The following is a 12,645-nucleotide window of genomic DNA, read 5'->3' on the forward strand; positions in this document are numbered from 1 at the left end:
GACAGCTGAAATAAAATCAGGAACAATACTCTCAGGAGAAAAGAGGTACCATGAAGAAACCTCTTGGGGACAGGCATCCTCTCCTCTTTCCCCTCCAGATGAGGGGTCCCCTCTCCTCAGTGTGAACATTTTCCCATCCCATTGTGACATATTTCTTATGGCTTTACTCTGTACGACTGCTAAAACCAGGAGATGAACGTCTTTTCTTTCTTGAAGAATCCAACAAATTCACGGCTGGGCTTAAATGTGTTGGTTGATTGTATTTATCTCTCTAGGAAACACTGCCTCGACATGTAGATCTCCAGTGAGATTAGACAGAAAAGAACAGAATCAGGGAGCAAACTTAGAGATAGACTGTTTCTAGGGCACCCTAGAGGCGGTTAGCAGTCACGCAGAATGTTCAAAGTTTGTGAAAGGAATTCCTGCAGATGTGATTTGGTGGTAGCGACCTTGCCTAATATACACAGAGGCCTGGGTATAATCCCTACCTACAATCAAGAACTAAAAACCTAATCTATGTGAAGAAAGAGATGAGCGTGTTGATGTAACAAGATATGCAGGCAGAGCCCAAATTTATGTTCACATAGATGGGAGGACAGATTTGGAAACTAGAGATTGAAGATTAGAGGGTTTCTTTCCCTTTTAATACTTTCTGGTGAAACACGGTATCTGAGGTTTGCTACTATTTAACATGAGAAAGAAAATCAGAAATTCTGCCTGAGGTGAACTGTCAATGCACTGGGAAAGGGGTTGGAGGGGCCTGCAGGTGATCAATATCAAACTCATTCTATGTGGACTACTCCTTAGTGGATAAGCAGGTATCAGGAGCACAATTGGGCCTCAGCCCAGACAATGACAAAGCTCTACCTGCGGTCAACACCTTTCACAGCCAATCAGTAGCCGCTGTAAGGTGTTTGAAAGTTATCGCCTCAGATTTCTAAGATGAGAAAAATATGCTGTCCTCTGGGAGGGGATTAAAAAAAATCAATTAATTTACCAGGCTTTGTACTTAAAAACTCAATTCTGCTACTAAATGGGGGGGGGGTGCTTAAAAAGAAAATGCTCAAAAGTACTTATCAGCTCATCACCCTGCAACTACTGGGGGTTGGGTGACACCCTCCCTCCCTGCCTTCCTCCCTCATCCTCCCCCACCTCTATTCATGTTTGTCTGTGCAAACGTGTGTGTCTATGTGCATGTGTGTGCGCCAGTGTGTGTGACTGTCTTTCTGCTTGGGTACAGAACCCTGGGCACACCAGGACAAGCACTCTACCACTGAGCTACACTCCTAGTCCCATTTCTTAGTTCTTTTCCTTAGAAAACTAGTCTTGATGATACAGAGAGGACAGAGTGAAGAAAATGAGCAAGGACGTTATCTATTAGAGAGAGCAAAGGCCTTTCTTCATTCTGCACTTACATACGGCACAAACAATAACAAAAACTCCTTCCACAGTACAGGGTGAGAACCACTAATTCAAAATGCGTGGGATAAGAAGTTTTCCAATATTTTAAATAAATATTTACATAGACTGAACGAGATCTCTTATGGATGGCACTTAAGTCTAAATATAAAATTTGTTTAGGCTTCATCCTCTGCTTCTCCAACAGCCTCAAAGTAATTTAACACGGCCTCAAGATGGATTTTTATTCAGACAGAAAGCTTCACAGATGAGGTCAGGGCTGGGGTAGACTTTTCCACACGTGTTATCATGAATGCACTAAAAAAAAACACTGGATTTTTGAGCATTTTGGGTGCTTGAATTTTAGATTAGGAATGTCATGGTTTGCCTATGATAGAGCTTGGGTCATGTGCTAGATAGCTGGCCTCCAGTACAGCGACATGAGGAGGTGGTGGGATCCAAAGGAATGGGGATTGGCAAGGGAGTACTGGAAACCATCACCCACAGTAGATATCATGAGAGGGTTCTCCTGCAAACAATGAGGTGCTTCTCCATGCTCTGCTTTCCCGTCACGTCATGTTGGGTGTCCTTTCAGATAAGCTCCTGTTACTGTTAGACAATCTACCACGAGGAACCCACTGGAGTTAAGCCCACTTCTACGATCCTCTAGGACTATGGTGCAGAGCTGTCTCTTTTCTTTATAAACCACCCCCCCCACCACACACACACACACACACACACACACACTCCAGGTATTTTATTACAACATCAGAACACAGGCAATGCAGAACACTCCACCTGTACTCACCCGACTCATTTCTCCACTCAACAAATTTCCACAATGAACATTAAGGAACAAACCCATGTCCATGCCATTTCTCACCCATCAACCCTGCTATACCCATCACTCAACAATCAATGAACCCGAACTAGAGTGCTTTCAATGTAAGTACAAGTTGATCAATGGAGGCCACAGGGATGACAGTTGTATCCTTCCTCTCCCAGAGTGCATGATTTAGGGGCTCAGAGTTAGTGTTCTCATCAACCAAGTCTGAAGAGATCAAAAGATCACCTTCAATATGGGCATAACATCCCAAGGGCCAGACCACGCATGCATCAGTTAAGTGTCCGGGAAGTCAAGAAGAGAACATTAAGGGTGAGCTTGTTTAGAAGACACATTATGAAGAAGAAAGGACACAAATGAGGCTTTGAAGGGCGGGTAGGCAGAGAAATACGACAAGCTTTCCACACAAAGGGCTGGTGATTGCTAAGGCAATGACTCATCCTGGAATATGCAGCCCTGAACTCTTACTGCTGATGCTGGAATGAGGTTGGTTACTGCTTCAATACACAGAAACAGGAATAGGGATATTACTGTGACTTAGTAAGACTGACCACATAAAGAAAAGGTAATGGGTTGGGGATTTAGCTCAGTGGTAGAGCGCTTGCCTAGCAAGCGCAAGGCCCTGGGTTCTGTCCCCAGCTCCGAAAAAAAGAAAAAAAGAAAAAAAAAAGAAAAGAAAATAAAAGGTAATGGCTACTAGGTGAGGAACCTACTGGGATTAAGCCCACTTTCTACAATCAGGCCCTTGAGCCTTCAGGACTATGGTGTAAAGCTGTCTCTTTTCTTTGTAAGTCAACCCCCCCCCCCCACAAGCCTACAACCTCATGGACTCATTCACATGTCTAACCAGAGAATATATTTTGCTTACCACATGATTTCTGTCACCCACAGAAGGCTGGAAGTCCCCTATATAGGCAAGACCCACTGGTGCTCACCAACTAGCTCTCCAATGAATCAACATTAGAAAATGGTCTATGGGTTTCAGAGTCAAGGAAAGAACTTCCTAGATTGAAGGAGAGGCCTCCATGCTGGCAATGAACTTTGAGCATCTTGTGCATTTGCAAAACAGCCATTTCTAGTCAGATAAGGCTAAATGCTGGGATTCCCAGGCCCTAGTCCTGACATAACAGGGTGGGTGTGTTTTAGGAAAAGATACCTCTTGGCTCCGTTTTTAGAGCAAGGCTGAGAAGCTAATGTAACAATGGCTTTCTTGGTGAGACACACAGTTTGTACATATGTCTTCTGGTCTCTCTCCCTCTTTATATGAAGCAAGTGGTATTCCACCGTGAGCTTCCACAGTAGTATTCTAATGGTCTCCTTGCTACTCTTCCCAGATCTTCTCCTCTAAACACTACAAGTAGATTAAATTTCCACTCTTTTTTTAAGATTCTTCCCCTCACCCCAGTTCTATTTATGTGTTCACTTGGGGCAGGGCACGCATGCCAGAATGTTATGTGGGGGCCAGAGGACAACTTATGGACATTGGTTCTCTCCTTCCATCATGTGGGTCCAGAGGACTGAACTCGGGTTTCTAGGCATGGACACAAGTGCCTTTACTTGGTAAGTCATCTCTTGGTCCTGGTCTCCATCCTCTTTTTTTTTCCACATGGAGGAGGCTTATTGGAATGGCAGAGATGGAGGGTTGTAAGAGAGGGAGAAGAAAAAGAGAGAGAAAAGGAGAAGTAGAGAAAAAGAAGAGTTGAGGCTGGCCACAAGCTTGAGGAGAGAAGGGGGAGGAGAATGGGGGAGAGAAGGGGCAAAGGGGGAAGTGGGTAAGAACAAGAGAGGAAGAGCAAGAGAGGTTCTTCATCTTCCTAATGCTCCACCACAGATTAAACTCTAACATCAACTTCAGAAAGGACAGATTACATTTAAACCACAAACTCCAAGTCGTGACTGTACAAATGACTATGGTTGTCATGCAGAGGATGTTCTGGTGCCTATGTGATTTCACAGAGAACTAGCATCTGTATTAGCATTCTGAGGGCAAACCAGTGTGAGGACAGAGAATGCTGCAATGAGCCCAACCTCAGCCTAACACTATACCTGGTCTTGATTCTGTAAGGCCCACTGGTCATGGTTGAGAATGCCCCTCAGAAGCTGAGCACTGTGGTGTTTATAAATGCCTGCTTGTGGGCTGGCACACATGAAGATGCTAATAGCAGGTGCCTCAGCTTCCCACTAGAATATTAACAGTTATAACTGCATCTTCTCTATAGTGATGTTGTGAGGCTTCATTGTTTGAGGCACCCAAGAAGACCTGGGCAAGTCCTGGCAGTTATAACTCACCGTGAAGCACACTAACAATCAGTAGGACTAAATGAGATCACACTCACTTCCCTCCACAAGCCCCTTAGCAGTGGTCCAACTCTGGAGAAATGAGAAGCTTCCAGCACAGTGGGCTCCAGGGAAGGCTCACTCAACCCAGTGCAGAAGACGGCTCTGCAGCCCAACAATCAGACTGAGCATCCAGAAATGGCACCCAAGGCCACCACCAGGGGAGCCCCAGGGAAAGCTTACCACATAGAGCTTGCGCCAGATGACGGCCCATTCTCGTAGAGTGTTCGTAAGCTCCTGAACCAGGGGCAACTCCCCCGGAATCACAGTTTCATGCTGCCTACAGGGAACCAAAAGGATGCACACTTTACTGCACATGATAGGAGCTGTCTTTCCTGAACACCACACCCTTGACAATCCAATGAAGGAACATGGCAGCTGTGGTTTGAAATAAACCAATCTGCCTCTGGAGAGGGGGCATATATTTTAGAGAACTTGAACACAGGTAAACATGAGCAAAAAAAAAAAAAAAAAAAAAAAAGCAAGGAACTGAAAACAGCATGGTCTACAAACTAAACTAAGGTTTTGTTTGCATGGCACAGGCTAGGTCCAGACTCTACTTCCTCCTGTTGATTCTCTCTGAAAGTGCCAATGACCAAGCCAGGTTATTGCTGGTTCCATCCGGCAGCTGCTTTGTTATGCAGAGAGGTAAGCAGTATATGACCTCACCCAGTCGCCCAAGGACTGCTCCATGCCCTCTTCTAGAAAGAATGGGGGTTTCTTCTCACCTATGCTCCCCAGCATGACAAATGGAGACAAAGCAACTTCTTCACATTAGGGGTAACCGTGTTTACTGACATAAATCCCCCTACTGTGTTCCTACAATCATCAATAGGAGAAAGATAGGAAGGATATTCAAACAGGTAGAGTATTCAGGGAGAGTAAGACAATATATTAAGGCAAAAGTGACTCGTGAAACATTTTTTACAGGTCAACTATGGAAAACTTCAAGTGGTCCATGACTTAGGGGGTGTTCTGATTTTGCAACCTAAAGATGGCTGCAATGTGTAATCTCATAGGTACTGGCTTTTTACTTTCAGCATGGTGTTGAACCCACCGCATGAGGTACGCACTACTCTCTCCTCCAATAGGCCTCGTGATTCTGTGCAACTGCCAGACAACATAAACATTCTGAGTGTACTAGAAGTGGCTGGGCTGGGCTATGTTTCATAATGTAGGTTAAATAAATGCATTTCTTGTTGTCCTTTCTTATTAGCAGATATTAGTGGTATAGAATGATGGGCTTTCCTGTGACACTGGCTTGTGAAATTTTCGACTCTGGAGAGTTTATAATGATGTAATCATGAGCTCAGGAACATCTGTATATGCTGACTCAGTAACACAGTAAACTGGGTATCCTGCCTTTCATCTGGCAGATCCAGTTAGAATAGGGCTCCTACTTGGCCTTTACAAGTGACACTCCATAGCTGCCCAAAAATGGCCCACTGGGAAGAGGATTTCTCTAGAAGATAGAGGAGAATATTCAAAGTGCTGGGTCTACTGTGAAAACTTGAGCACCTCTCTACCCCTTGTCTTAAAATGTGGGTGCCGAGCTTTGGAATGTCTCAATAATGTCCATCTAGTTCAGAAGTTCCAGGATTCTGGGACAGCCTCTCTGGCACCAGCCATGGAATCTAGCTCTACTTCTTAATTCTCTCTTCCTGTTTTGAGTGTCCTGTTTTCCTCAGGTGCCACAGACTCTACGTTTTGCAGGACAAATGACACGGACAAGCATGTTCCCACTCACTGCTTCCATAGCATCTCATGCCAAGTGTATCACTAGTGTCTTCCTCAGGAAGCTGTGAAAACTCCAAGGTGAACTTGCAACTTCATGATGTATTCCAGGTTCAGAGCAGAGGGGGCAGACTGATGTCCCTCCTCCCCAGATGTCCACATGGACTCACATTCACATTCCCAGTGAGCAATTAGCAACTCCAAGAGGAAACAGGAAGCCCTCAGAGTTCATCATTGCTGTCTTTACTATTCTGGGGAAAGGTATCATGGAGGAACAATTCTCAAAAGAGAAGGCAGAGGGAAGAATTATATGAAGCAAGTGAAATCAATGAGAGGAGAAAGACATCAATGGGGGTAGGTCCTTCTTTCATGGTCATCTTACATCTCCATTGCTTTAGTGTCATCCTGGATGGGAACTCACCCTCCATCTTCCACAGTTGCCTCCTTCAAATGGATGTATGTTTCAGGAAAAATGCCCTACAGAAAGAGAACATTTATTATACAGACAGTAAAAACAGTCAAGAGCATGAATACTGCAAGGCGGGTTTCAAACACTTTGACAAAAGGAAATTCCTGACTGAGTTGCCAGGGCACCACTTATAATGACCAACTGCATTCCAACAGAGGAAGGATGGAAACACTGAAACAGCAGAAATTAAGATTTGGGCTCAGGGGCTAGTGAGATGGCTCAGTGGTCCTGAGTTTAATTCCCAGCAACCACATGGAGGCTCACAACCATCTGTAATGGAATCCGATGCCCTCTTCTGGTGTGTCTGACAGCTAGTGTACTCATATAAATAAGATAAATCTTAAAAAAAAAAGATTTGGGCTCAGGATGCATGGACAGGATGTTTTGAAAATAAAGAGTAGAAATGGTCCCATCAGCTCAGAAACCCAACAATGACAAGGATCAGTAATACTGAGGACCTAGAATCTGTATAGAGGCCACGAGACACGGTGCATCCATGAGTGAGGTGGAGCAGCTCACACTTTAGTTTCCTACAGAAATACCCATCAGTGCCGTCACTGACAAGTGCACACCACTTTTAGCTACCTGACCATTTCGTCACTGCATAGTCTCTGATGCTTCTCCACTTTACAACCCCAAGAGGCATTTCTACATCTATATTATGACACTGCTCACTAAAGAAAGTACAAAAAGGTCCCAAGCCAAGGGAAGGGCTGAAAACCACTGGGTGGGAACCAGAGAGCTGCAGGAAGGAAGAGGTTTCTCAGTCGGCAGGAACCATTCACGTGAGTTCTCTTGAATACCAAAAGTCTGTGCCTCATTGCACAATACTCTCAAGAAGCCACACAGGGAAGGAGCCACCGGGTTTTGCTTTAGAACCGTTTACATGGCAGGGCAGATGAACCAGCCGGCACCTTAGCTCAGTTACTCCTAGCCTTACTCATAGAAGGGCTGGTACGCTCTCTGTGGACGTTACATGCCAGGGATTGCTGACCACACAGGTGGTGGTGGAGGCAGCCCACAGTCTACGGGACCACAGTTGAAAATGTGCATGCACCCTGTCATCCTTAATAGGACAAGGAACCAGCGGACTCAGATAGCATCTGCTTCTGTGGCCAGTTTCATGCACTGTGTTTGTCGATGTAATACTTTCTCCTTTTACTTCCTCTGCTGACAAAACAGCGAATGGCCAGAACATCAGGGATGAAGCTGATCTCGGCGTGGTGACGACAAAGGGAATCCTGCAACTGCTTTAGGCAGAAACGAAAGGCCCCATCTCTTCAGTTAGACAGGGTGAGGCATTAGAGAGAAGGCATTGTCAGGTCCCTCCATTGATGAGACCAACGCTACACATACAGATAAGGTGACCTTGAGTTTCTTCGGGTGCACAGGTTACAGAGTGATTGGGGGAGATTGATTAAGTAACAATGAAACACAAATTCAATTATTACACTGAAGCCACAAGGCCACCTTAATATCTAAAAGGGAAACAGCTCTGATGGTGACATGGAGACAGTGAGAGACACACCAGACGCTGTTATAAGGGGTTTGCGTATACTTGGCTCTATCCGTTTTCAAAATGCTCTTAGTCAATACATGATTGAACACTTGCCCACCACCTTGCCCATTTAAGGATCTGCCCAATTACAGAACTTTCAAGTGTAATATGTTTTTATTCTCGGTTTTAATATGTTTAATTGACAGTGTTTAAATGTCTTCTTCCTATTGAAATTATCTGGAAGTAGTCATATCTTTTAAAAGACCTGTCACTAATACCTAAAGAAACTGGAGCTAGAGAGATAGGTCACTTGGTAAAGTGTTTGTCATGCCAGCTTGGGAACCTGAGTCAATCCCCAGTACTCACATAAAGCTGTGCATGATGGTCAAGCTGGTCATCTCCTAGCTAGGGAGGTAGGGCTGGATGGCCGGCCAGTCTCGCTGAACCAATGAGTTCCAGGATAGCGAGAGAATGTGTCTCAGAATATACCATGGTGGATGACATCTAAGGAACACATACTGGGGCCACACACTCTGGCTTCCACATATGCACGCCCATACATGACTATAACAGTACATTTTATGATATCTAGCCTTTCACAAAGAGTGAAGAATTCCTGAAAAGAGTGAAGGGATAAGAGTAATAAGTTTAAAATAGTAGTTATGGGCTAACAAGTTGGATCAGTGGGTAAACGTGTTTGCCACCAGGTCTGACAACCTGAGTTTGAACCCCAGGACCCACAGGGTGGAAGGAGAGAACTGATTCCTCCAAGTCTCCTCTGACCTCTACCTTCAGGCTGTGGCACGTGAGTGTGTATGTGCACGTACACACATGCATAGACACAAGCACAGATGTATGTGCTATATGACATCACTGAGCTAGGTGTGTAGCTCTGGGACAGAACATGTATTTAAGATGTGGGACGTTTTAAACTGAACTTGCCTCAGTCTCTGAAGTAGCTCAGATGACAGGTGTGCACTGCTGTTCGGGATAGTTCACATGATTTGTCTGAGAGAGTTTTCTGTTCACTTTTTTTATGTACTAAGAAAAGAAAGGACTGAGAACTGAGTGACCTGGGTATTCTCTGTCTCTCTCAAACAAAACCCCCAAATGTAACACTGCTAATCCAAAGAAAAATTCTGGCAAAACATTTGGCAAATCAAGAAGGTTTAAGAAAAAAAAAGTCTGAATTCATAGTCTGGTGACTGGTCCCTACTAATCCCTGGGAGCCAGCCAAGCCAGAGGACTTGGAAATATAAGCCAACGATGACTTTGAGCCCGATGCTGACCGCTGCAGACAATTTACTCAGGCATAAACGTGTTGACATTCAGAGCTCACGCATTTTGTCATCCCACTGTGCTGTAGTCTGCAAGCCTCATTGTGTCATGGTGGCACTAGGCCATTTATAATCATCTGGTTTCTCTTATGAGGCCAGAGCCAACCTGGGTCTCGAATTTCCAAAATGCAGCCCATCTCTTGGTTCTGCCTTTCTTTTCTCGATGCAACCTACTCACTAGAATAAAATGATTCTATTTTATTTCAACTAATTATTTTCCCTGTTATCCTGTCCACACACTCATGATCCTGCCAAGATTAAGGATGAATTTCTTCAAGGCTCCAGCCTTGTAAAAGCCACTAGCTTCCCTTCATCGCCACTCTAAATGGCTAGGTTGGCTCACAAATGTCACCAATAATTTCCACAAAACAATAGGCCTTTCAAGTAGCTCTTCCCTTAAGACAGGAAAAGGAGGGACCAACATAGGGCAGCATTCCATATCAGGATGCATCCCATAATGAAGGGATGTCACAAACCCAGCAAAATTCAAGGTTGATGTCTTTAATTCCATCGTTGTTTCTTGCAACCCACACGGAAAGATAATTTAGTTTAAAAAAAAATCAAAACACATCAATGTCCAGCCAAATTATTCATGTCTCTCCCCGCTCCCTGCTCCCCGACCCTGCCCGAGACAGGGTTTCTCTGTGTAGTCCGGGCTGTCCTGGAACTAGCCCTATAGACCAAGATGGCCTCAAACTCAGAAATCTGCCTGCCTCTGCCTCCTGAATGTTGGGATTAAAGGTGTGGGCCATCACAAGTGGCCTTGTATTTTTCTTTAACAAAGGACAGAGGAGCTCTTACTGAAATAGTTTTCTCGAGAAGGTGAACTTTTTAAGATCACAGGTTTTGAAGAAGATTTTAATTAAGAACAAAACAAACAAAAGAATCCCAGGAATAGGGGGCGCACACACACACACACACACACACACACACACACACACACACACACACGGCTCAGGTGATGCTAACTGGACCATTTAGTATTCCAATCAGACTCACTGGAATTTAGTATTCCAATTAGTGGTGGCAGGCACCATGAGCTAGAGGGATGCAGACATATTAGGAAAACACAGAATGCCTTAAAAGACAAGGTCTTCCACGCGGGAACAAATCCTTATATAGGGTAAAGGTCTTGTGACATTTTTTTAACAGTACCTACTGGGTTTGGTTGTTGGTTCTGTTGTCGTTATTGTGGTGGTGGTGGTGGTGGTGGTGGTGGTGGTGGTGGTGGTGGTGGTGGTGGTAAGATCAAACTCAGGGCCTCTTGTATGCTAGGTAGTATCTGCCATTCAAATAATTTGGAGACAGGATGCCACGAAGTTACTCAGGCTGGCCTCGAACTTGCCTCAGTCTCCTAAGTAGCTGGGATGACAGGCGTGCTCTTCCAGATGCCCCACCCCCACCCCACCCCCAGCTGTCCTTGATGTTTCTTAGGATTTGTCTGGAAAAGTTCTCCAGTTCATCTTTTTGTATATTAAATTAAAACCGGAAAGGTACAAGGATAAAGTGACCTGGATGGTCTTTGTCTCTCACAAACTCAGAGCAAAAAGTTGTTAACTTGTGGTGGTTGGGGGTGGGGCACGGAACTCTGGTGGAGGTCAGAGGGCAACTTTCAGGGGTTGCTTCTCTCCTCCCACTGTGGGATTCTGGGATTGAACTCACAGGTCACTGGGTCTGAGAGGCAAGCACTTTCATTTGCTGAGCCATTCTGCCAGCCAAGTCATTAACTCTTACTGTTTTCTGGAAAAAAACAAAAAAAAACCAAGAAACCCAACGTCCACAATGGTGAGTAAAAATAACTAGTGACAGGGCTAAACCCACACACAGCAGGAGTGGGCATGCCAGGCACCAGCTCCCTCCCCACCCCCAGGCCTTCAATCTTATGATACCCTCATCATGACACACATCTGACTGCCACACTGATCTCTACTGGGAAACTAGGGATGCTGAATCAGCAAGAGAAGAAGCAAAACCAACCCAGTTGGAAATGGCATGTGGCACAGGGCTCTGACTGTGGGCAGAAAAGCTCAGCACTAGGGCATAGTGGGAACACCCCAGGGGGGACTTGGCACCTGCAGGGACAACAAATGTTCTTTTGTTAGACTGTGAGATCATCAAAGTGAACAACCTGTGTGTCTGTGTGTGTACACAAATGAGCAAACACTAAGCTTGAAGAGTCATCAACTTCAGCCATACTTGTCTTTAGGTTTCTGTAACCTCTAGCTAGTAGGCAGGGGTCTACTGAGATCTAGGGGTTTCACTGGCCAACCTGCATGGACCTATCTGGCTTGTGGTGTGGTCAAAGAGTAAGAACTATGAGTTTTTCTACTCTTTCTGCACTGATACATTCAAGTTTTTCTCACCCTCTGCTACTGGCACTCCAGCTAACTGTGTAATAATAAAGCCCTATCAACGTTCCTGCAGAAGAAAAGTGCTGGCACATTATGAGGCTCCACAAGCAACATCAAAGGAAAAGTGCTGACAGGGTCCACAGCACACCCCGGAGCACATTAACATAGCCAGGAGGCTTTGTTTAGTTTGATGATGAACTGCCCTGACACAGCGAAAGGAAACAGTCCAGGCCAGTGTTTCCCCCAGTTCTGCCCATGGTGAATCATAACAAACACAGTTATAGTCCAGTACCACACACACACACACACACACACACACACACACACACACACACACACACACAGACAGGCAATAAAAACTATGAACTAGATAAACATAAGGGGCTGGAGAGATGGCTCAGCGGTTAAGAGCACTGATTGTTCTTCCAGAGGTCCTGAGTTCAAATCCCAGCAACCACATGATGGCTCACAACCATCTGTAATGGGATCTGATGCCCTCTTCTGGTGTGCCTGAAGACAGCTACAGTGTATGCACATAAAAAAATAAGTAAATAGATAAACATAGATATCTGAAGTAAATGTGTCACAAGTGTGTCTGTTTTACAGCCTTTTCTGTTACACATTGGTTAAAATCTACTAAAATGCCTCCAAGTTACTCCATGGGCCTCGTAGTGTGA

General features: G+C 44.9%; 1 protein-coding gene across 5 annotated transcripts in view; it reads right to left on the reverse strand.

The window, feature by feature from the left end:
• Window positions 1–12,645, reverse strand: part of Dock5 (dedicator of cytokinesis 5) — a 179,004-nt gene that overhangs the window by 98,693 nt on the left and 67,666 nt on the right. For all 5 annotated transcript variants that reach the window (XR_010057823.1, NM_001372012.1, XM_039093338.2 and 2 more), the window contains 2 exons: window positions 6,735–6,790; window positions 4,763–4,859 (listed from right to left, as the gene is read on the reverse strand). Coding sequence is in view for 4 of the 5 variants with exons in the window: in NM_001372012.1 (NP_001358941.1) it covers window positions 4,763–4,859; window positions 6,735–6,790 (153 nt within the window). In the remaining variant the exon portion in view is untranslated. The remainder of the gene's footprint in view (window positions 1–4,762; window positions 4,860–6,734; window positions 6,791–12,645) is intronic.

The sequence above is a fragment of the Rattus norvegicus genome, chromosome 15 (genome assembly GCF_036323735.1).
Source record: "Rattus norvegicus strain BN/NHsdMcwi chromosome 15, GRCr8, whole genome shotgun sequence".
In the NCBI taxonomy this organism is placed as follows: domain Eukaryota; kingdom Metazoa; phylum Chordata; class Mammalia; order Rodentia; family Muridae; genus Rattus; species Rattus norvegicus.